This window comes from Mya arenaria, chromosome 13 (assembly GCF_026914265.1).
Source record: "Mya arenaria isolate MELC-2E11 chromosome 13, ASM2691426v1".
In the NCBI taxonomy this organism is placed as follows: Eukaryota; Metazoa; Mollusca; class Bivalvia; order Myida; family Myidae; genus Mya; species Mya arenaria.
The window spans coordinates 23,717,685-23,744,156 of record NC_069134.1 but is presented as its reverse complement, the minus strand read 5'-3'; the positions used below and the strand labels follow the sequence as shown (position 1 = coordinate 23,744,156).

Here is a 26,472-nt window from a genome sequence, read left to right as displayed (position 1 = left end):
AGGATACTGAGTTCAATGAAAGAAATGAGCATAAAACAAGGTATTTCTACCTTATGAGACTATAGTAGACTTCAATAAATCTTTTAGCATTCACCATTTATTTATTGTTTTAGTGCTTCCTGCTATAAAATACAGAGTTACAATTTTGTTATCAGTAATTGATATTTTCCATGAAGGATTATTTAGTAAGTAGTTAAAGGTTTGTCATGTTTGTTATACATGTGTATGTATTGATTTTGAATAAGAGTGTCACTTTAATTGAAAACAACATTGATTTATATAATAAGTCCCATCAGTCGGACTGAAACAATTGACAAGACTTCAAACCACCCTGATATAAATATTCATAACTTTGAAACAAATGGAAATATTTCATAGTTATGTGAATCCATTGGACAAACAATTGCATTCAGACTTGTATTCAGTATATTCTTATAGTTTTTCTATAAAAAGAACATCAGCTGATCTTCCAGTGGGTGTATGAGGAGATGGCTGTGTTCTAAATGAGACAAAGAACCTTGAGTACAGCACATAACTTGTGCTGGCACAGGCCCATGTTTTGCACTCATAGTTATGAGAAGATGACCTATGAAGGATTTGTGCTGGTATATAATGAGCAGCTGTGAGATGGAGGTGCATCTTCTCCTTCAAAATGTGGTTCTGGAAACTACTGTGAAATACAATGGAGACTTTCTTTTTATTTTTGTTAATTGTTGGACTGGCAGGTATGTTTATTTGGTTTCTCTTTTTGATAGATATTTGATACCATATTTGTTAAATTTTCAATTTCATTCTTAATTTGCATGATTATTATTTAAATTATTTAAGATTTTGCATTTCTGTCAGAGATGACTGTTGCTAACTTCTGTCCAACACTTTGTTTTGATTATTTAACAGCTTTTCATATATATATATTATTTGTGGATTTCTTCACTTTCAGTTTGCCAGGTTCCTAAAGATCAATCATGTAAGTTATTCTTGAAAAACAACTGCCTCAGTATATTTATTGTGAAATTGGAGTTATTCATACTAGTTATAAATGATTTTTCTGTTCATTTTAAAACTTTTGTAAAAGTACATATAGGAGTTGATGTCAAAAATATTGGGAGATTGACATGAAAGAGGCATATTGATGAGTATTTAGCTAGTCATTCTTTATGATTGAGAAAAAATATTTAGTAACTGCATCAGCCTTGATTTTTTTTGCATTTGACAATAAAGATATGATAAACATGAAGAAATGTTAAAAATTAAAATGTACATACAGTATTTTTATGTGAAAGTCACATCACTCTTGCTAAGTAATGGTTTTGCCCATGTAAAATTAATTGTACCTGGGAGTTCAGTAAGGAATTTATTGAGATAAGAAATATGGACATAACTTTGAAATTAAATTGTGACTGTAGAGGTTATTCAAGTTTCTTAATGAATACACTGTGAGTTATTAAAAGAGCAATTTATTTGAGGTTATTAGATCTTCATAACATAAACTTCTCATGTTGAGGAATTTGAAAAATAAAATCTGTTTTATCAAGAATTTTATACATTCATAGAAACAACTAAAGGCTTGGTAATATTTTATTTTATCTTACAGGGTACTCTGTTGGCCTGGATTATGTGTATGAATATGAGAGCCAGGTGCTGTCAGTTGTATCTCAGAGCGATCAGGGGGCGGGGCTTAAGCTGAAATCCCCAGTCCTTATACAAATACCCGCCCCGGGTATGCTCAAAGTGCAGGTAAGAAATAATTGTATGTTTATTACTTTCATTAGTACATAAGAGTGCATATTCTGTCTCAGCATACAGATATTTAAGTTGAAGCCGAAATATTACATGGGCTTTTCAGTACAAAAGTCTTCAATAGGTAATACCAGTTGTAGCAAGCCTTTAAGTTTGCAATACTTTTAGTGCTGAGTTCCGCGAAATCTTTCGGACAAAAAAAAGATCTGCTTTTGTTTTAATATAATAAATATTTGAGCCAAGTATGGAGTTGACGTTTTTTTTGTTCAAGTTGAATAACCCCACTGAATACCCATCCCTGTTCTAATTTCCAGCTGACCTCTCCTCGACTGTACAAGATCAACAGTCCTCTGGATAAAGTCAGTGTCCAGGATATGATCCCTATGGAGAAGTGGGATGAGCTGGTTGATAAAGACACACTCCATCTAATTCAACACCTTACTAAACCTGTCTCCATAAGGTAAGAACTTACGCATAAACTGGCATGAATTTTTTTCTTTTTAAGTTGTATAATTTCTGCCGAACCTATGAACTGTAATGTTAAAAGTAATACTGCAAATGTTTTTCTCAGGCACGTATAATGTTTGAACCACAAGCCAGCGTCCCTGGTTTTTAGCAAAATATTTCCTCACGAGATATTATGTTTCTTGTACAGAAATTACGTATATACTAATGGTTTGTTGCTCTGTCTACTTTTTTCAATACTGTTATTCATACAGGTACCATCAAGGTCATGTGGATGAGCTGGTCAGTGCTGTGGATGACCCGAGTCAGTCTGTAGACATCAAGAAAGCCATTCTCAGTCTGCTGGAGGTCAACTTAAACAAGCGCCAGTCACTCCACATAGACAAAAAAGTGCCGAGCCCGGATGGCAAACCTGTCATGTACAGGGTCTTTGAGGTAATCATTTCTTATTTGGTCATTGCTCTACCAAGTTAATACTGGATTTAAGTTATGGAGACTTTTTCCACTATGCATTGATAACTTTCTAAGATATGTTAACAGTTACCACAAAACATATTTTAAAGAACTGCGACCACTTTTTTTTATAAAATATTGGTAAGTTCTCGACAGATTATCTTTTAGCTAGTTTGCACATTTAAATAATTTGATTGGAAAATACTCACTTACTTATTGGGTAAATATTGACCAATCAATAAATATTTGGCTACCTTTAACAAATCAAAGAAATAACCAGTTGAATACTAATAACTGCTGGTTTATTTAAGATTAAATTGTTGATACAAAGAATATTGTCAGCTTAGAACATTCAGAAAATAGGAGATGATATCCTTTCATATCAAGCAGTTGATTTAATGGTAATTACATTCTTAATGTGAACTTAGGTAGCAGTTTTGAGCTAGTAGTTTATATATATTTTTTTACAAAATTTTATCATGATTTACTTTTATCTTGCAGCCCAGTGTTTCCGGTGAGTGTGAGACCACATATAGACTGGAAATTCTCAGACAAGATGAAGAAAGGCCGGGTATGAAGGTGGAGAAAGTGAGGGACCTTCACAAGTGTTTAGAGAGGGCTGTCCATGTATCTGGGCTACTGGATTGGAAATCTTGTGAATCCTGCTCAAACAAGGTGGGAGGTAGATTAAATGTTCTCTCGGATTTTCCATGAGTGGTACCCTCACTTTCAATAATCATTATTTTTGTCAGTCATCAAAGAGTATGGTATTGGTTATTGGAACATTTTGAAGTTATTTGTATAGGTATATTTTTGAATATTATAATATTTTCATTTAATTCCTGTGCCCAAATTTTAATTTAACATTGGCCATTTATTTGTTAATATGGTCGGACCACTCTATAAGTTGTTTAATGAAAATGCTTAGATCTTTTCCTGTTATAGCTACTATTGAAACCTGCATGTATATTAATTGTATTTACATTATCACATGCATACATATCACACGAAACATGATTGTTTCTATTCCTTATTCAGAGTGTTGTGCTGTCACCCAGCTCCACAGTGAAGCTCCAACTGGCCGGTACTCCAGACAAGTTCCTGGTTATGGAGGCCTGGTCTGAAGCACAGTATGACTTTGTGCCCTACGCAGAGGATAAGGGCATGATTGCCACCTCTAGCAAGTGAGTGCTTGCCCAAATGTGACTATTCTTAGAAAAAGAAATTTAATGTAGATGGTACATGCTGATCTGTAGTTCAGTGAGCATTTTCCATTTTTGAGTATCTATTTTTGTATTTTATTCTGTCATGTTCTGAGTATATTTACACCTCAACTTCCATTCCTTAAAATAAAATGAACTGCCTTTCGGCAATTGCGTTCATCAATCGATGAACGCAACATCTTCGGATCGTAATTCATTGCATAACAATATACATGAAAGCTATTGATCTTGTTTTGGTTGTATTGTGTCTGCAGGTCCCGTAAAATATAGATCAACATTTTTAAAAGTGTTAGTTTATTATATTTTAAATATATTGGTACCAGAAGTGTTTCAATTTCACGTTTTAAAGTGATTTCAAGTGGTTGATCTTTTCCCGGCATTATTGTGACGTCATTTGAAAAAATTCATTCCTTAAATAAACTTTTTTTCAACAGTTTCTAGATTGCTATCTGTAACATTTCTTTATATCAGTGTTCTTAAACAATCCTGCACTTCTAAATTGAATGAAACTTACTTTATCTCTTGTATGTTTTGTTTACTCACGAAATTCAAAATGTTGCAATTTTGCATTTCAGACAAAGCCTGTCATTGGTTGATTCCCGCCCAATCAGCACCAAGATACAAGACCCGAAACCCACAATGAAACATGAGGAGCCGTTGAAAGTTACAGTTAAAAATGCAGAAAAGCTGACCATTGCTCCCAAAAAGCAATACAGAAATCAGGAGGAGAGAGATGAGATTGTAAAAAAGGTACATATCTTGTGCTATGTATATATAATACATGATCATAATATACATGTACATATTTGAATCATCTTTACATTTCGTCTAATTACCAAAACGCTTGCATTAGATGTAATTGAATATAAAAACAAAAGCACCCTCTCATTATTTGGAATTTTCAAGAAGGTAATTGGACTTTGAGGTTTCAATACGAAAATAAATTGCTTTAGCAAAGAAAAAAATATTTGTGTTCCTCAGGTTGAGAAGTTGTTGCATGGCCTAGAGACTTTGACGAAGGATCGTGTGGAGGAGGAGGCTGCAGACCTACAGGACGAGCTAACCAGAATGATCTGGAAACTGGAGAAGTCAGATATTGACCACATCCTAGACTACAGCCTTAAAAACACCATCATGTACCCAAGGGCAAGGTAGGTGTTTGAATGGTTGCATGAATGTTAATATTCAAACTATTCAGCACTGAACACAGGCTAGACTGGCTGCTCTGGTAACTAGAGATACCTGATATTGACCGCATTCTTGAATGCAGCCTCAAAAACATTATCATATGTACTCGAGAGCTAGAGTTTGATCAATTGATTGGTAAAACTGCTTTACATGTATTGAATTGTTCTTCTGAAATATGGAAAAGATAATGTTCTTGTTTTACCATTTGCAGTCAAAATTATACCGGTGTTAAAAAAACAAAATTTATTAAATGCAATTTATTATGATTTTTAAACAAATATATGTTTTACTAATGCCAAAAACAACACTATGTAAAAAAAAATATTCTGTTTTTTCTTCTCATTAGCAAGGTCATTTTCCTTATCAATTTCGTCTTTAATACTGTCAATCATTAGCACCATTCCGAATTCAACCTCTAAAAATTATCCTTAATTATGACTTTGGTAAATAGAATGCTTGGTCCTTAATTGTAACAGTTCTTTAACTTTATGGCCCATATTTATGCATATGGTAGTTATTTTCCATGTGGGACCCTTTATGCATCCTGTAATGAATCCAATTCCTATATGACTTTGTTTATCAATGTTGCATCCTAGGAAGATCCTGTTGGACCTCCTCCCCTTTATTGGCACCTACCCTGCTGTTGATGTTCTCATGGCAAGGATTGAGAAAGGGGAGATAAGTCCCCAGTCAGCTCCTATCATGCTGGCCTCCCTTGCCCTCATGCCTAAACCGGATATCTTCATGGTGCAGAGAATTAAGGTACGGTAAAGTCGGTCACAAATAAGAAGTTTTATTTCCAGTGAGACAGATGCCACCATTTAATTTCAGCTTATACCCTATGCTTTAATAAAGAAGGAAATGCTATTGGCTATCCTAATAACCAACTAAATTGTCCAAAATAGTCAAGTATACACAAATAATTTTACAAATGGATTACATGATCATCTAAATGCTGATGTTGATACTTTCTACTTTATTATCTCCAGTTTTCTTAGATCTTAGGAAATATTTCTTTATTGACATATCAAAATTTACTATTTTCAACCCCATTCCTTTCTGCAGGACTATGTAGAGAAGGCTGCCTGGAAGACCAAGATGATGAAGCAGTCAGCCTGGCTGTGTCTCACTGCCCTTGGACACAAGATGACCTTGATCAGTAAGCAGGAGCTCGAAGGTAGGGAGTACATAATATGTATTGCTTTCATTTTCTCCATTAAGAATGTGTTGGCAATATGTTGTTGGAGATAACCTTGTCTAAAATAGCATATATTTATATATCAGATATGCATATCCCATGGGAAGGTTTTATCTCCATCAAAAATATGTTCTTTTGGCCTTTCAAAAGTCACCCAGAATGTACTTCTTGTGTTTTTATTGCATACATCTGATATAGGAGCATTGTCATGGATCTTTCCATATTTCAATACAACAAATACAAAAGACAAGGGAAATATTATGTAGAGTGAGTTGTTTTTATGTTAATTAGTTCAGCTACGTTGTAGCGAAATTGAGTTTAGCTGATGTCTTTATCTGATATAACAATCTTATCACAAGAGCACATTCTTTCTTTATAAGAAATCTCCCACCATGAAAAGATGATTGACCAGCTGAGGCAAGGAGCCAGTGAAAAGGACCTGAGAAAGAAACTTGACATGAAGTTAGAACAAGTTAGGGACAGGTACAAACAGATACAGGGTCTCGTCGTCACAGAAAAGGAGCAGATTACGGAGGCAAGACGATGTTCTTTTTACTATAAGATAATAAAATATTATCAAAAGTTGCAGCTAATTTTGTCTGTCTGTTTCATATAAAAGAAATTTGTGCCTGTGATGTGATGCCTTTTCAAAACATTTTTTAGTCATAGTTTAAATCATGATAAAAAATATTTTTTTACACCTGATACTTCCAGATGGTGAGGAAACTCCTTAAAACATCTGAGCCAGACTCCAAACTGCTGGCGTTGAAGGTGATATTAGGTCTTGGATTTGAAGATATCCTGTCTGAACTGAGCGAGATCATTAAAGACAAGGACACTGACAGACTGTGGAGACTCCAGGCCGTGGCATCGACTCATAGGATAGCAGTGGATCATCCAGAGAAGGTTTGTTAGTGTAATGAATGAAATGAGGGCAATTATACTTTTCATATGGCCTTTGCTCAAGTGCAAGATTGAGTCTTAAACTGGTTTACATTATTCTAAGTCTAACAGACAGATATATATAATACATGTTGTGTAAAATTTTAAATCAACCGAAGTATACCCAGTGAGTCACTTGTAATGCGCCAGTCAATTGTAACCACGCCCCCCCCCCATAGGTCCGGGGAATAGCTGGGACTTTGACTTTGGGACCAGCCAAACCTGGGTAAAATCTCCCCCCTGCAGGGGCAAACTGCTGGTCAAATCCCCGCCAAATGCCCCCGCATCCCAATGACCCTATGTAACGCCCATTCCTCGCTATTTTTGGTGCAAAGAAAAAACACCACATTCATCAGGCCACCACCGTTGGGCCACCTGGAAGGTAAAAACACAGCCCATTTCCCCAGCTATCCCCGGTATACCCCCAGAGCTGGAGGGGCCGTGGTTACAATTGACTGGTGCATAACAAAATAACCATATTGATTCGAGTTTTAAAACACTATTAACAATAAAATATACAATTGGTTGTCTAGGTGAAGGCAATACTGCTGCCACTATTCATGGACAGAGAGGAGAAAGAAGATGTCCGCATGGTATCCTTCCTCACAGCCCTGGCTGCTAAGCCCTCAAGGGCAGGTAAGGCTTAATGAATGTGCCAGATAATCTGGCCCTCTGAGCAAGATTTATCATTCTATTTCTAGTATTTAATCTACATTGAAGTAAAGCCAATCTTAACAATATTTTTTTATCTTCAGGTAAATTAGCAATTCAATGGAATTTATTCGTCAAAGTTTAAAATCAATGTTTGCTTCAGAGCTGGAGTTGATTGCTCAGTCTCTGGATGATGAGCCAAGTGAAGAGGTTATCTCCCTTGTGTATTCTTCCCTGAAGGAACTGTCCAAGAAATCTCCGGACTGTTTTAACCCACTGTGAGTACTCATCTTGATGTCATATATGAATAGAACATTAATGTTGAGGTTATTGCCGTTATTTATTCTCTGAGGGGAACTCCTTTCTGTTTATCCGTTGAGAGTCAATCATCATTTTTGCGACTTTGAACTTTATGAATTCACTTAAACTATAAAAATATGTTGAGCTATGCCCGTCTAGTAAACTGAGAAAATCAAACTCATTGGCATCTGCTCTTTTGTTTTATTCTTTGTATTGTCCTGAAGAATGAAAACCGCCACCTGCTTTAATTCATATACTTCTTATTAGTTATTTTCTTTTATACTTAATGGCCCATGTTAAGAATCTAATATCTTCTGTTTTTTCAGAGCAAAGAACTGTAGCCTTGCTCTAAGACTCAGCAAAAAGTTTGACATCAGCAAACAGAAGTCAAGCTATACATTGAAATCCATGTATAGTGGTGAGTTGTAATTATTTGTTTGTTTTTAGCTTGTCTGTTTTCGAAGAAATCAGGTTGAGGTTTTGTTGTGCAATATTTTTAACCATCACTGCTATGGTATATCTCAAAAGACATTCAGTATATTTAAATGAAACTAAGTACACAAAAAAATTGTTTCCAGAGTCATTACACACATTTACAGCAAGGCCCATGCATCTGGCTGTAATTATTGTTTATTTATGCCACATGCACTAAAAACAACAGACACATGTTTTTTTAATGTCAAGCTTGAGTTTATGATTGATTTTAACTCTGTAAATAATCTTCCATAAGACTAATAATTGGTCTTTATAAACAACTGAGTGTACTTATATTGAATGTCTACTAAAAATAACATGAAGTCCTGAGAAGGCCAGGTCTGTGCAAGGAATTTGTTATATGAGACAATTTATTACTGTAACTAAACATTTATTCTAAATCCTATCTGTACATTATCTTCCAACTATCTCAGTTGATTTATGAATCAAGTTAAAGACTACTGACAACCAGACTTTGTTATTTCTATACAGTTCTTAATCAAAATTTGCAAATCTTAAGCCCCACTATGTTTGGAAATTCCAAACCTTTCAAGCAGTGTGCTAGTGAGCGCAGCTTGTTGGGCCTCAGTGCTATTTTCAACTACTTATTCTACTAATGCAGAGACCATGAAGATGGGTCACTCGTATCAACAAATCCTGATTGGCTCTCCGAAGGAGTACATTCCACGATTCATCTCAGCGAAATACTCTGCTGCTGCTTTAGGAAGGTCCACTGATATTCTTGAGGTATTATCAATATATTTAAGTGAATTCATTATGTTGTCTTGTTAGGTGTCAATCAGTTCTTTAACAGCTATTCATATAGCAGGATTACTGACAGCCATTGGCTCGTTTACATCTACCTGGACTTTTTTTATAGAATTTGGATAGGCTTATAGAAAAAAAAGCCTTTCCAGTGGTATGCTATACAAGTATGTACACAAGGAAACCATGATTTTGTAGCTATGTTGCCACTAAATAAAACGCTCCTCGTATACAACACACTTACTGTATATGAATTATACCATTTTAAGGTTGGGATGCTGTCCAGGGGTATGGATTCCCTGTTGGAAGATGTGATGGACAATGACAAGGACTCCCAATTACACTCCATTATTATGACCCTCCTACACCCCCGTCATCCTCGTAGTGCCAGCGAGCCTCTTCAAGAAATCAAGGATATTAAGGACAAGGTTTGTTGACTGGTGGATTTCAGTCGAGTGCTTTTTGAAGAAATCAAGTCAAAAAAGAATTGTCATAACTTTGGTGTTTTGTCTGCAACAGGGATGTGAAAATAGTGTTGGCCACTTTAACTTGAGAACCATAAACTGTAATAACATAAAACTTGCTACATGACATGTTCTGCATGACATACACACATGCAGAGCTACACTTCTTCTTCATGGCATTCACACATGCAGAGCATGTTCAGCATGACATTCACACATGCAGAGCATGTTCAGCATGACATTCACACATGCAGAGCTACACATGTTCAGCGTGACATACACACATGCAGAGCTACACATGTTCAGCGTGACATACACACATGCAGAGCTACACATGTTCTGCGTGACATATACACATGCAGAGCTACACATGATCTGTGTGACATACACACATGAAGAGCTACACATATTCAGCGTGACATTCACATATGCAGAGCTACACATGTTCAGCATGACATTCACACATACAGAGCTACACATGTTTAGCATGATATTCACACATGCAGTGTTACACATGTTCTGGATGGCATTCACACATGCAGAGCTACACATGTTCAGCATAACATTCACACATGCAGAGCTACACATGTTCAGCATAATATTCACACATGCAGAGCTACACATGTTCAGCATTCCATTCACACATGCAGAGCTACACATGTTCATGATACCATTCACACATGCAGAGCTACACATGTTCATGATACCATTCACACATGCAGAGCTACACATGTTCAGCATTCCATTCACACATGCAGAGCTACACATGTTCATGATACCATTCACACATGCAGAGCTACACATGTTCTGCATGGCATTCACACAAGTAGAGCTACACATATTCAGCGTGTTATTCACATATGCAGAGTTACACATCTTCTGCATGACAATCACACATGCAGAGCTACACATGCTCTGCATGACATTCACACATGCATAGCTATACTTCTTCTGCATGACATTCACACATGCAGAGCTACACATGTTCATGATACCATTCACACATGCAGAGCTACACATGTTCTGCATGGCATTCACACAAATAGAGCTACACATATTCAGCGTGACATTCACATATGCAGAGTTACACATCTTCTGCATGACAATCACACATGCAGAGCTACACATATTCAGCGTGACATTCACATATGCAGAGTTACACATCTTCTGCATGACAATCACACACGCAGAGCTACACATGCTCTGCATGACATTCACACATGCATAGCTAAACTTCTTCTGCATGACATTCACACATGCAGAGCTACACATGTTCATGATACCATTCACACATGCAGAGCTACACATTTTCTACATGACATACACTCATGTGGGGAGCTACACATGTTCAACATGACATACACACATGTGGAGCTACATTTGTTCAACATGACATAGACACATGTGGAGCTTAACATGTTAGGCATGACATACACACATGTGAAGATACAATTTTTCAACATGACATACACACATGCGGAGCTAAATTTGTTCAACATTACATACACACATGTGAAGATACAGTTTTTCAACATGACATACACACATGCGGATCTACATTTGTTCAATATGACATACACATGTGTATGGAGCCAAATGGGTGTCATTGTAGAGGCTGAGCATGTAGAAACTTACCAACCACCATAAATTTTTTATTTCCTTTGTGAAGCTGTTTACTGCACATTATGTTATTATTTATATTAATCAGAAAGGAACCTTTTCCCCTAGCTTTTACTCACAATCTTAAACTTTGGTTTCAGATTGGTGTAAAGCCACTGATGCATGAGAAGCCTGAAGGTCATTTGTACCTGAAACTGTTTGGACATGAGCTTATGTACATTGATCTGGGAACACTCGTCCCACCATCTGGTTTGGTGGGTAAGCAAAGTTTGCCCAATGTTTAAACACATTTCATACATCATCATGGTGTACATTTACATTAGTTTGATCCAAACTTTCTAAGATATCCTTAAATTGTCTACAACTAAACATGCCAATAAAAAGTAAACATTGCACCTTTTTTAATTAAAGGTGCATTATTGTATTTAATATGCCTTAACGCAGTTGATGTAGTGCAATTTAAAGGATTACAAAAACTAAAAAAAACATTGGTTTTACTTCAACATTGATAAAAAACAACATAATTCGATACAGCCGCATTCTGTATATTGGCACCAATTGAGACCTAAATAGTTCTTATAAAATACGTGGTCAACTTCATGTAAACATTTTACTATTATTGCAGACAAGCCATCCATTATGGCTTTACTGAAGGAGAAACTCATTCTGTTGGACTCCCTTAAACAACTGCTGAAATCTCAGAAGTCCTACCTCCTGCCTCTGCTACATACCACGGTTACCACAGAGACAGGCCTGCCACTCTGGGTCAAGCTGGACAAGCAGGGATTGGTCAGACTTCATGGAGATATCAATGTCAACGAGGGGCCTGCTTCCCTAGCTTCAAGCTCCTTACTAACAAAGATTGATTCTCTATTAAACGTCAGATCAAGGTAGACTTGTAAACTTGTATTAGTTATAGTAGTGAAATTAAGTAGATATACAGATATATTATTTACATCTTGCGAACTTGGGTTGTCCCTGATAAAGACACCCACACTACACTGAGTGGTAGAGACAGTATTTTAAATTCAAGGGGGAGTTAGGATGAATTACCCTAGCTCTTATTTCTAATTGACTCCTTAGTTTTTTAACATTCTGTGTAAAGTACTGGCAGCTACACGGGGGACAACTAAATTCCTGGTTTTCAATTTCTTAGCTCTTTTAAATGATGCAAGTTTTTCTTTGAGGATAGTTTTCAAATATGTAAAATTGAATTCATTTTTGGAATTGCTAATGGAATGATAAAAATGTTAAGATAAATATTTTCCAGTTCACTAGAAATAAATGCTTTTGAATTTCATTGCTATGAAATAGTCATTACTATTTGATTCAATCTCTTCAAAATTATCCTGTTTGAATTTTCTGGTCTTTAATGTTAGAAAGCTTTTTAGAATTTTACTATGTCACTATAATTTTGTGTAACCAATGATAAGATTTGTTTGTCTTCAAACACTTGTTTATTGGACCTAAATTTAGTTGTTAACAATGTATCCATCCAGCGGCTTCTTCGAAATGCGAGCCAAGGTTGAAGTTGGATTGAGACACATTTGGTCAGGGGTTGAGATGAAATGTTCGGCCCATATGGACGCTCCGCTTTCCCTGAAAGTCAGCATGGACCCAGACATTACCAAAATGATCATTAAAGTGAAAGACCAGGTATGAGTTTCAAAAATGTCTAGATGAACAAATAATTCAACCAACAATGTAAAGGTTCAATTTCACAAAACCCATTTACCCGGTAATATATACTTTCTACTGATTGATAGAGATTTATCTATGAAACAAAAAATGATTTTTTGTTTGTTTTAAACTGAAATCAAATTTTGATATCTTTCATTGTTTTGAATTTTTAGCCTGCTTTCCTTTCCAAATAAAATGCCAGTATGCACATGGCTGGTCAGTTCCAATGATGTTTTTTTTGCATACAATTTGGCATGCTTTTCTGAAAAACTACAATAAACTGTCTTTTTATATCCTTTTTAGGCATATAATAAAAAGGAAATTGCCTTAGTGCAATATATTTCACCTCGTGAACACCAAAAGTAGATTTTTGCAATGAACCATCATAAGCTTTTTGTGCTCTATCAGTGATATTTATTACAATCTTGCACTAAAGCAAATAATTATCCACAGCCAGTGCCGTTAATCAGTCTTTCAAACTATATTTGTTTTTGCCTTGGTAACACTGGCCCCTCATTAGCCAGCACAGTAAGACGTCCCCTCTTAATTTTTTTTTAGATCATCTTTATTTTAACTTATGGTATTTTCAGAAGCCTGCACAGCCCCTGAAGCTTCAGTCCCGTGTTCACACCATGATCTGGAGGGACCCTTCGATGGCTGAGTCCTACCTGCTGCCTGATGACAGCCTGGAAATCAGGGCTGTTGATGGGGTTAGGCCTAAACCTGTGAGTATCTGGTTTTGTCAAGCAAAAAAGTATCCTTGAATTGATTTTGCATTCTACATCACCTTTTTATTCCTATAAAATTCATTTGAACTAGAACAGTGTTGCTAATTGAGCTAATAGAATGTGAAAAAGTGTTGTTTACAAATGTTAACAAGCCACAATTTATAAGGTTTGCAATTGCTTATTGTTGGGTATAAGTTATAAAAATAAGCTATTAAGGATGATAGCTGTCGCGGTAAAAATATCAATATTTTTTTTTAATTCTGTTACAGGTCATGTATGAAATAGGCGAAGAAATTTTGGGCCGAAAGTTGATACTGGAGGGAGAGTTACTTGAGAGGAAGGATGAGTTATCCCCCTTTGCACCTTTGACAGGAAAGCAAACCCTGAGGCTGAAGTACAAGCCCCTGATCCCAGACGATCTTGTCATTCAACTGCAACATGTCAGAGGTAAATATAGGAGTTTCAAGCAAATAACGAAAATCTCATGCTTAGCTTGACACAATTTCTTTGCGAACAATTTAGCCACATAAGTTTCTATTGTTATAAGTAAGTTTGTTTTTTATTTCCATTACTTGGTCAGCTACTTATAAGCTATATCACAAACAAATCCAATTTTTTGTTTTTGTCTAAACAAGGTCAACCATTAATCATTTGCTTTTTTCGATTTTAGTTGTGAAATATTCCATCACACAATTTATTGTAAGTAAAAAAATAGATTGATTTTCCACAGAAACATGTAGCTATATATATTTAAATGTCATCTACTTGCATTTTTTTTTACTTTCCCAAAAAGAATATCCCCAAAAGAAATAAGATATAAATTTGTATATTCAGATTCAAATGACATCCCAGAAGATGAACCTTCTTCAGGATGGTTTCCGCCTTTGAGTTGGTTGGTCCCCAGCAGCCAGGCTGGTCAGGAAGAAGATCCAGAAAGTGACAGGTTAGGCTATTTGTCAGGAATTACCCCCCCCCCCCCCCCAGTAGTCTTTTGTTGTGCCATGAGCTATCCATTAAATGTATTAAATACAAACATGGAATAAAGTATTTCTAAAGATCATGCATAAAATAATCTCCATGTTTTCTATCAAAAATGTGTCATACAGATAAAAAATATTAAATACTAGTTAATATCAAATCCACTCCATGATATCCCATTAAACTACAGTCCTGTGGAAGACTTTATTGACCTCGAAACGAAAGATCTCACCATGGATCAACTTAAGAAACGATTTAAGAAAGACGCAGAGATCTTGAAATCCGGACCAAAGTGTGGCTTTGTCTTGCGGCTAGCAGATGCAGGCTCCCAGCCCAGTCATCAGGTCCAACTGGCCACACTTTATCAACGGGAACCAGAAGGCAAGGTGGCTTACTCTGTGGAAGTCAGACGAGCACCAAAACCAGATGAGGATAAGTCATGGAGGGTATGTTTATTGATTGAAATATATATTTGTACAGTGCTGATGAAATGAATTAGGTATACATATTTATATATATATAAAATATTTATATAATTACGGATTAACTAAAAGTAGAATAATGGTTAAACAAATGAAATGAATTTTTGTGTTATTAAGATTCTTAAGATTCAAATAATTTCGATCTGTATATTTGAATAGCAAGACTTTTGGAAAGGGCCTGTTTATGTTGGAAAAATTTGTGGCCTTTTCCATGTCCTTTTATATATATATATGTATATGAATGTGAACAATGTAACTTTGCACTGTTTCTGTTTCTCTGTTGTTTTCTTGATCATGGATTGTGTAAATGTATTGTCATGCACTAATATATATATACTAGGCTATGATGATTAACAAGGAATAAAAGAATAAATATCTTAATTAAATTTAAAATGTAAAAATATTTGTATCTAAAATGAAATTGTGTTGTTTATTCCTGATTCAGTAAAAGATTACATGTACTGTTTTCAGCTTGTAATGGACATGAGACTGGAGCTGGCTGACCATGACATAAAACCCTCCGATATTCTGGATATTGAGTACCAGAAACACATTCAACACCAGGTATGGATCACCTGAGTCTAACGTGCAATCAATATTTGGCAGATTGTTCAAAACTTTGTTAAAATTAACAGCTTTATCAACAGCATTATTGTTACTTTTTAAACATCAACTATTTGATGATGTGCTTATATATCTAAATAAAACAATGGATGAAACAGTTGTCACAAATCTTGTAAAGAACACTTCAGATTACGAAAGTATTTATTAGACTTCCAGAGCATTAAAGATTTTTAAGTTAACAATGATGGCACTAACGGTGTTCATTAGTTCACTTGTTTGAAGTTTTTGTTTGTCACAAAGATGAACTATACATGTTCATGTATCATCAAAAATCTATGGAGTAAAGTGAAAGTAACTTGAGGTTTCATATTTTTGTTGGTTTGCTACACATTTGTAAGAGGTGAACTTGAGTCCTTTAATGAAACTGAGGCCTCTTGAACATAAAATAGGAAAACAAAAACACTGAAGATTTGCCAATATAACATTTCTTTCGAATTCATGATTTCCATGGCACCTACATGTATGTAAATTTAAGTTTATTTTGGAAACTGTTAATAGATTATGTTCATATATTAAAGCTTTTTCATGTAAATCCTTGTTCTATTATAGATTCACATGTCCATTTCTGAAGATGGGAAACGGATTGATTCATTGCTAGATCTTGGCTCAGACTTCATTGACAAAGCTTCAAAACAACTCAAAAAGCTCTTGAAAAGGGACAGACTTGATGAAATCATTGATGACACAATCAATTACATGATCCAGAAAACAACAGATCCTGAATCTATACACCTTCAAGATGTTATTCAGAAGCAACGCAGGGTGGAAAAAGAAATTGATGGGCTTGGTAGGAAACTAATTGATATTAAGTATGTGAAGAAAGTTCTTGATGAAGTTACAATGAAGATTGAGAAATTGGAACACATCCTACATAAAACAGAGGAAATGTTGGACAAGATTCCTGAAGGAGATCAGAAAGCTGAAGATGCTGTTGCAGTCTTGTACATTATGGACAGTCAAAAAAAGGCAGAAAAGAAATTAGATAAAATAGCTAATAAACTTGCACCATACCTAAGTGTTGCTGAGATAGAAGATTTGGAGCAAAAGATTGGTGAACAGAAGAAGAAACTTGAAGAGATTCAAAAGAAACAACAAAAGCATACTATTGCTAAACAACCCTCTGAGATCCAGAAATCATCCCTTGAAGTGAATCCCGAAGAAAAAGATATATATTCACATCTTGTTGAGGTTGAGAAAATGCTTACAACTCCTGCTGCCAGTAAGAATAAAGATAAACCAATGACAGAATATGATGAAATAAAAGAAAAGAGGATGAAGGACATTACAGATAATCTAAAATTGTTGAAGGAAAAAATTGATGAAAAACTGCTCAAGGAACCAAGACTTGACAAAATGGTGCGTGTGAAGGTCCTTGAAATTTTACTTAAACAAAAACTTGTTGACAATGAGATAGAGAAAGACTTGAAAGAACTTGACAAGAAAATCATGATTAGTTACATCAGTCATGGACAATCTTCTATAGATAATGTGTATGACGTAGGGAGAAGGTCTTTGCTACAACAAAAGGCTGTACTGAAAAAGGCGACCAAAGAATTGGCTGAACGATTAGCTATTTCCCTTCAGATTGAAAAAGGAATGAAGAGTCAGTTAGCTTACCTTAAAGTAGGTGATAAAGAAGCAATTGATGAGCTGAAGAAAATGGAACTGAAACAAATTCAGCATCTTGAAAATTTGAAGAAAAAAGAAATATCCCCCGAAGATCTCATGAAACTAATGGATGACTTAAAGAAATCTAAAGACAAAATAAAGAAAATAATAGATTCACAAGAGAAGAGTATTAAAGACAAAGAGGCATCTGTGACATCCCCTGTTGTAGAAAAGAGCTTAAAATCTCTGGTGCAACTGTCACAACTGTTAGAAAAGGTTGATAAAGCAGCCAAGGACAAAATGAAGGAAAAGATGATTGAAGGAAGACAATATGGTGAAGATTATAAGCAGATTAAGAGGGATACTCAAGAAATTAAAAGTGAGATCAAACACATGACCATAAAATGTGAAGACCTGTTGAAAATGACAAAGAAAGTGAGTAAACTACCTGACCATGAGGTGGATGAAAAACTTATACCAAGCGACCAACCCTGCTCAAAACTAACCATTTTGAAGAAGTTGCTCAAGGTATGTTTTAAACATAATAAAAACTCTTTTCTGGGAATTTATTGATTCAAGATAATCAACCATTTATCATACTATTAAAAATAAATAGGCAGTATAGTAATTTTGTATTTTATGGATGTATGTTGTATTTGTCATTGCAAATCTCAAGGTCAAGACACATCAGATGGAGTTGACACCTTCTCTTAAGAAACTGCGTAAGCTTATGCGTTCCCCATCCCCAACAGGAGCCGTGGACAAATCCACTCACTTGGTCACAGAGAAGCACCTTCTGTATGATGTCATCTCTAAGCTGATAAAGGCTCAGGTTGTGATGATTTTTATGTTTATATTTTTTTGAAAAAACACTCACTGTTTTTCAATTGTAGAGTTATTGTCATAACCTTGGCGTTGTTGTCTACGACAAGGTTGTTGGTGTAGAAAAACCTGGCCATAACCCAATTTTTTTTCTAGATATTTAAATTGCACAAGTAGCTTTAATAAGAGTTAAGCCCCTTTTCAATTAAAAAACAATGCACATTGACACTCTTGTTGATTTTAAAGATAAGGTCAGACTAAAAATCCAAATTTCACAGCCACCTTCCTGTGTCCATAACTAAACAGTCTGGCTGGAGCTAATCATGGTCAGGTACTCATGAAAAGGGTTGAACTCTTTCATCAAATACTAGATTTGAGTCTTTTGCAAAATTGCACTTAAGTTTTTTTTCTGTTTTACATTAGGCAAGACTTAAACATGGTTTGCTCAACAACGTTAATCTGGTCTAAACTTTGTCTTTCTATTTCGATTAAAAGGGTGATGTCAGCTTAGAGTTTTTTATTAAGCCCATTTTTATTTCCCTTAATATTAAACTCTTTCAGGAGGAGTCAGACACGATTAAAGATTACCTGCAGCATCCAGAGAAGTCACAATGTGAGACCCCTGATATGTTGAAGGAGGTTTCCGACATGCAAGACAAACAGAAAACACTTATTGATGAGGTGGAAGATAAACTAAGGGAGAAGTCCAAATCTGATGTATCCTTGCTTCAACCGTTGCAGGTATGAACATGTATAATGAAGTTTCCCTTAATAATTATTGTTCTACTTTATATCTTTTTAGACGAATTAAAATAAATACTAATCAATCTCGAATTACATTTCGTTGAATTGTTTTTCTACATTCCCCCTACAAGCCTGAAATGAAGAAAAGTTTAATTGATGATTTTAACTCCAACAGAATTAGAGCATTTACAAATGTAGAATATTTCAAAGTTAACTAGAAAAAACAACAAAACATTATTGAATTTAAAAGACATGTTTATTTTCCTTCAAAATATTTTATTTGTGTCATTTCAGAAAATCCAGCAACTTAAGGACCAAGTACAGAGACAGAAGCATGATCTGGACATTCTAAGAGATCTGAAAGGTGACAAAAAGGAGAAAATGGGTGAAGAGAAACAAATGGAATATCATTCCTCGAATAGCAGATCAAAGGACATCTCTGGCAAGATAGCAATCAAGTATGGCAAGACAGATGAGTTGGAGAACATGATAACTATTCTGGTAAGAGATGATAAACACTGTATCATAATGTCATCCTAACATAGGGTTAGGATAAGTACTGTAACATATATTTTTGTACTTCATTTTAACCAACATGTGTAAACTTTGCATTTTACTAATCTGATAACATAAGAAAGTTTAGTGTTAAGAAATGATTATATTGGTATGTACATTTTATCAGGCATTCCATAAAGCCACTCTTTAAATTGTTTGATATGTATTAGTTGTCCCAGTCTAGGTGTAAAATTTTGTAAAGCATGTATACATATATATATAAGTATTCGAACTCAGACTTTCTATCTAAAATTTACCATGATATTTCAGATCCTGAGCAAGAAGTCAGTGGAACAGCTAAGATGGGAGAGAGAACAGCAGTTGCCAGGACGACAGGACCCACTGGTGAGGAGTTACCTTGACGACAGAAGGTCACCTGATGATGTTACCTCCCCTGTGTACATGGAGCTCAAGAAGAAACTGAACACTAGGAGGCATTTTGAAGTGCTTGTTGCTTATCAGGTTGGGAAAAAAAACACTTAAAATTATAAGAATAGCATTCAAAAATGATTATGTGACAAATCAACATAATCCCGTCTATTTATGTGCAAGGAATTAATTTAATTATTAAGTGCTAATTTGTAAATTTGATATATAGTTACCAGTTGTGCTATTCAACCCATAAATCAAAGTCATTATTCTAAAAAGTCCTTATTTGACCTTAAAGTTCTTGCCTCTATACGTCTTTTGATTTATATATGCAAAACTAGAATGTTCTTAGCTCTAAACAAATTAAGTGTTTATTAGACAATGATTGTTTTGATAATCATATTTGTTTTAAGTTGCTATACATTATACAGTACCGTAACTTCTAAATATGTGTAGCAGGATGGTCTCCCTGAGCCAGTGAGAAAGATGGTATGGAAGAGCCAGGAACTGATGAAATACATGTACAGTGACAAACTGACCCTGGACATGCCCGACCAGGACAGCAATATGATCACGGTCAAGGCTGAATTCAGGATGGATGGCAAACATGTACTTTCCTTTAACTCTGTATTAAGTATGGTAAAACGTTTCAATGCTTTTTGACCAGCAGATATCCTGTAGAAATCTCCAATGTGCAGTTTACAATTATAATATTTAACAATCAATATGATTGTGTTACTTCAGTTCTGGCACATCATGACCCTGTTAAAAGTGTTTGTGTGCATTTCACCTTGTTATAAAAACCTCTGATACTTCCTTACATTTCATCTTTAAGTGCAAGTTTTGTTTATTATCTTTTGTTATACATGCAATTCATCTTCAGATGGATCTAGAGATCAAGACTCCATGCGAGACAGACATCATCAGGGACATCAGAACCCCAGAACTGGTAAAGGATATTTCCCTTCAACGCCCCATGGAGGACAATTTACTGCTACCACTGTTACCTGAACCTGTCTCCTGCCATGTCAGCCCAAAAAGGGTTAGGACCCTGGCACAGAAGACATTTGAGGTACTTATTTATGAAAACACACACATTCTACTCCTTTAACATTAAGATAAATCAGCAACATTCAATTACTATGCCCCTATGACAAATAATTCATAAACAATGTTGACTTTTTAGGTAAGTATTGAAAAACACACAAATTTTACTCTTTTAAGATTAATATTAATTGGAGACGTTTATTGAATACCCCCCGAAGGACAACTAATTCATAAAAGAATTATTTATTTTACAAACATAAATAAGTCTGAAATAAATGCCTTAATTATGTTAAAATATTGGGGGGGTTTATTGATGAAAACCTTATATTACAACTTAAAATGGTCCATCCTTATTTTAAATCTTAATATATTTAATTAGGCTGGTAGTTGTATTGTGGTATGAGTAATTTTTTGTGTTTTGTATACTCAGAACATTTAGTAACAGACCCTTGTGTAAGGGGTTAGTCAGACCCAAAACGGGATTTGTATACTAGGTTAATTCTGTACAACAGTTTAACAACAACTAACCATGATTCTTGCAATACTTGAATATAATGCGTGAATGCTATTTGTCTGACTACTACGTAGCTAATGGGTAGAGCTTATCAGATCCTGCAGATCATATCGGAGACCACTAAAGTATGTGTCTGCCCCTTACCCAAGACGATGTAAGTTTGTGTCTCTTCAGGGGAACTTATTCTTTGCCATCAAAATGGACATCAGTGGTGGTTTTCACCCAGGAAACAGTATCTAGAGAAATTTATATATTCACCTCTCAAACTTATATAAATCTGTATAAACTGAACTCAAAGCTTCATATGGTTCTTAAGCTGAAACATATACATTTCAGAAGGAAGATGTTTCCCCAGAGTGTGAGAGGGTGCTGGCTATGGACTGTTCTGACAGGCATTCCCTCCTTATCTCCAGCAAGCCCCTCACCTCACATCCAGAGAAAAAGGTTGGCACCTATTTTATGAATTCCGAGTTGATTAATATTGATTCATTGTACTTGGATCATAACACTAAAAAGTGTTGAAGTTGTATTGTACCGGCAAGTACCCTCTTTTCACCCAAGAGGTTCGAGGTTAGAACCAGACCCGACAAAAGGCTTTTTGTAAGGCCTCTCAAAACTAATCAACACAAGTCCTTATCAAATGTTATGCCTTTGTCAAATTCAAGCTAGAATGAATAAAAAGTGAATATATAATAATTTCTAAAAAATGATGAAAGGAAATGAAGTTGATTAATTATCCACTTTTATAAGTTTTAGTAGTCATGATATAACTTAATATTCTACTTGCCTTACAGATTGTTAAGATTCTGTCAAAGTCCCGGAAGGTGGAGATGATCCCTGACCCCAAGTCCCTTTCCCCACAAGTAAAGGTTGATGATGAACCAATCGTAATGCCTGCAGGTCAGGAGATGTTAAGGTATGCAATCAAAGTATTCAACTTATTTTTAACATTATAGCATGAATTTCAGTGCTGTTCTTACTACTAAATTAGAATAAAGGGGAGTCAATTTTTGGCTCGATTTTTCGAAGAATATTTAAGTAGAACTATGAATATTACAATTACTTTTTCGTCAGTCTCTGTTAAAGGTTGCGTCCACCTTCAGGAATCCTGTTTGAAATGTTACATTCTGTATGTTTAATTATTTAAATAACAAATATGTAAGTTATTAAAGACAGTGTTTGAAAGGAGTAAATACTTACATGAACATATGAAATGCTACCCGTTCCAGGGTGAGCAGCCCTGACAAAAAGCCAGTGTGGCTGAGAAGACTGCCTGGTGGAAGTGTGGAGGTCAGACTGCCCCACAGTGGTGTCTCTGTGCTCTCAGATGGAACCAAAATTTCAATCAAGGTGAATGTTGAATAGTTTGGAGTGTTTTTTGTTCCCTAAAAGTTTAGCGTTGAGCTATGATACAAATATTTTCTTGAGGTTAGGTTTTCATTTACTGATTAAAGACTTTCAAGCTTTTATCCATATAGTCCCAAAATAAGGTGTTTCCTGAAAAAAACTGAATAACTTAATTAATGTTTCTATTCCCTTTTGTTAAGTTAGGGTAATGCATGCAAACCTTTTTTGAAAAAGGTACATTGTGCCTTTATGGGTCAACTGAGATAGCTACAGTTGTACACCATACAAACAAATTATGTTGATCCAACTTAAAAGAAGTAGTATACATGTTTATTTGTGATAGAAATCAACCTAAGCTTCATGTTTTTCTCCGTTGCCACAGGTGCCCCCTATGTTGTCCTATCGCCTGTGTGGTGTGTGTGGCAGTGTTGATGGACTGAGAGGCCCACATTATGTGGAGTATCAGGACCCTCGACAGTTCCTGGCAACCTACCTCATTCCTAGCGACAGATGTGTGGCTTCTGAGGAGCTGAGAAAGCACGGTGTACATGAGGTCCGAAAGCAGGCCAGTAAGTGGAATTTTGTTCAGATTTCAAGCTCATTTTCTAACATCTTTTGTCATAATAATATAGAGGATGATTGTTTGTTTCAGTGTAAGATTGCAGTATATTGCACCTCGTGAGTACCAAAAACTAAATTAACTTTCATGTTGTTCACCAGCTGAAATATATTGCAATCTTTCACTGAAACATTTTATCTTATTAGCCTAAGCAGAGATATAAAATGATATTTAAAGGTCATATTTCAGTAAAGTGTGCTTAATTGTATTTGCACAAAATGTAATTCAGGAAAGTTTGCTGTTGAAATTGAGTCCAAGCCATGTGCAAGCCAACGTTTGTTTTGGAAGTGAGAGCGGGCTAGAGTTTCAAAAACATTCTTGCAACAACGAATTGTCATTTTGTTTTTTTTATTTCATTGTTAAATCTTAAATATATTAAATCAATAAATGAGACAAAACTTTTCATGGATAGCCATTTCTTTTGCAGAAACTTATAATCAACCCTTAAGAATAAAATTAAAGAAAAAAGAAACTTTTAGGCATTGATTAAACACAAATATGTTTCATATTTCCAGAATCAGTCCTGCCCATGACGGCTACGGACATAAAGCTGGTAACCAAGAACAGGATCCCAAAGACATGTTTCTCCATCCAGCCAGTATTGAAATGCCCGCCAGGGACCCAGCCTGACACAACAAAGTCCCAGCCCATAACATATCACTGCTTGCGGTCAAACAGTGACCGGGCTAACAGCTATCTGGAAATTGTAAAGTCCAGAACATTAGCGGAGATTAAGGATAAAGAGCCGGACCTGACCGAGGTCCATTCCTTACCTGTATCTTGTGTGAAGAACTAGGAACCCATACACTAATGAACAATTTTGACTGAACATGGATTATTCATTGGAATCAAGAGTGGAGATCTATTGAAGGGATTTGTTTGTTTTCTGTATATATATTTGAATTCAAATAGAGTATCTAGGTAAATTTTGGTTTTGTTTAATTTTTGTTAAATATAAGATAGATGGCTTGATAGAACAACTTTAAATGATAGAATGTTTTGTTTTTTTCATGTAAACATACAAAAGAATTTGTGATTCCATGAAGTCTGTACTCAGTCGCTTGCCTACAGGACTCGAGAAATAGAACCATTATTTATTATTGCTTTGTGTGTCTTGCTTATAAACGCTGTTTCTTTTTGAACATTGATGTGCTTTTATGTCATGCTTTGTGTTTCAACCAAGTATCTGTTTGTGTTGTCCTTTACGTTTATTGTTTTTTTCATTTGAAAGACCATATATTTGATAGTAATTACAATTGAAGGCTATTCTTTTTTGTTGTCATCTGGAAGAAATCCAGAATTTTGTAGTTAGGAAAAGTAAATATGTAACCATTCTTGAAGACAGGTGGGTTTGATGATATCTATACAGTATTCTAACAATGTAAGGTTTCAAAACAAAACAATGCCTTGATCATTCATGTTATTGTTATAACTTACTTTTTGTCCGACATGCACATTCCAAATGTAGACATTACATGCACATTCCAAATGGAAACATATCTATATGTTAAGTGTTTCGTTATCTCAGGTTTTAAGATATATTGTATATACATATAGAATTCCATCTACCTTGTAATGTGTTCTTTTGTTTCGTCTGTTTTTGTTCATTTGTAAATATAGCAAGCAATAAATGCATGCAGCATACAAGTTCTTTTGTTATTAAACATCCAATTCCTTATTCAAAGTGTCGGTAACAGGTATTTAAGTCTGCTTCTGCTACAGCAAGTGAATTGCACATTGACTGGTGGTCGAACCATGCAGATAAAATATTTGTTTCTGTTAAACAATGGAGATCTTCAGAAATGAGTCAGTGGCACAGTCAGTGTCCGACTGGCCACCGTGCAAGTGGGGGAAGGACCTAAACATAATAATTCATAGTCAATGTTTGTCCTCAGCAGGCATAATACATGCCATGTGTCCTTGTTTTTAGAACTTATAAAATTATACAAAAATAACTTTAAAGAGAATTGATTTCTCAAAGCATTTGCATTCGAACATTTATTTGCTACAAAAATAGGAATAGTTTCAGGTGCCACAATGCTCGACGTTTTTAGGGATTCATATTGAAATCTACTTGAATGCGTCTTTTTGACTGGCATATTACAGCAAAGATACGAGTCAAAGGCATTTTAATTATGAGTTTCTGCAATTTTGGAAGTAATGTTATTAAAAGGTCTGTACAGAGATAACTTTGCTATTCCTTCACCATTTTAAACGAAACATAGCGCAGTCTACGCTGCTTACGGAGCCCGCCTTAGGTCTTTTAACAGTTTGATTGATAGAGTAGTTCCATAGAACACTTTCGGCAAACCTATTCACAATACAGCCGTCTGACAGAGCACTTCCAAAACATTATTTTGGAAACAGGTTTGTCGAAGAGTTTGATGAAACTAATCACCTTATCAAACTCCGGTAATGAAACAAAGGCCTGGCTCTTTAAGCGGCATAGACTGCCCTTTGTTTCATTTAAAATGGTGTAGTAAAAGAAGTTATCTTTGAAGTCTTCATTTTAGGCAAAATGTTGCCTTCTGAAATAGCATATATAACTTAATTTATCATGTGGTATACACACACTGTGGGTACATGTTTGTACCAATGATCTGGTACTGGCTTCTGAAGACAACTCTAGCCCCATATGAACCACTCTCACAGTCCATACTGGTGTCCTAATGTTCCACCAAAGGTATATAATTATGATGGTAGATTTTTTACTACCGAATTCATAGTTTATCGATGAACTGGTAGTGCTTTTCAGTGGTTGGTCGATCTTGTCCACGCAACAAATCATAGAAGTGTTGACAGATTTCAATAATATTTGGTACACATTAACACCATTAAATAAAGGTAAAGTACAACTAAAGTTACAAACCAC

The 26,472-nt window shown here is 35.3% G+C and overlaps 2 protein-coding genes across 2 annotated transcripts; both read left to right on the top strand.

The window, feature by feature from the left end:
• The first annotated feature begins 682 nt into the window (after positions 1–682).
• LOC128215142 (vitellogenin-like) lies at positions 683–7,182 on the top strand. Its single transcript, XM_052921860.1, has 12 exons — positions 683–725; positions 1,595–1,737; positions 2,055–2,200; positions 2,460–2,640; positions 3,160–3,333; positions 3,697–3,842; positions 4,457–4,631; positions 4,863–5,032; positions 5,666–5,831; positions 6,135–6,246; positions 6,648–6,802; positions 6,982–7,182. Exons 1-12 carry the CDS (start codon positions 683–685, stop codon positions 7,180–7,182), a joined length of 1,812 nt encoding a protein of 603 aa, XP_052777820.1.
• A 2,079-nt stretch (positions 7,183–9,261) lies between these two features.
• On the top strand, positions 9,262–24,396 carry LOC128215141 (uncharacterized). The gene is made up of 23 exons (XM_052921859.1): positions 9,262–9,381; positions 9,669–9,827; positions 10,087–10,689; positions 11,624–11,732; positions 12,109–12,373; positions 12,983–13,139; positions 13,754–13,888; positions 14,161–14,338; positions 14,726–14,834; positions 15,060–15,315; positions 15,823–15,915; positions 16,525–18,111; positions 18,260–18,415; positions 18,967–19,146; positions 19,444–19,650; positions 19,975–20,166; positions 20,533–20,682; positions 20,957–21,145; positions 21,971–22,078; positions 22,429–22,550; positions 22,864–22,984; positions 23,364–23,550; positions 24,116–24,396. The coding sequence occupies exons 1-23, from the start codon at positions 9,262–9,264 to the stop codon at positions 24,394–24,396; spliced, it is 5,664 nt and encodes a 1,887-aa protein (XP_052777819.1).
• The last annotated feature ends 2,076 nt before the right edge of the window (positions 24,397–26,472 follow it).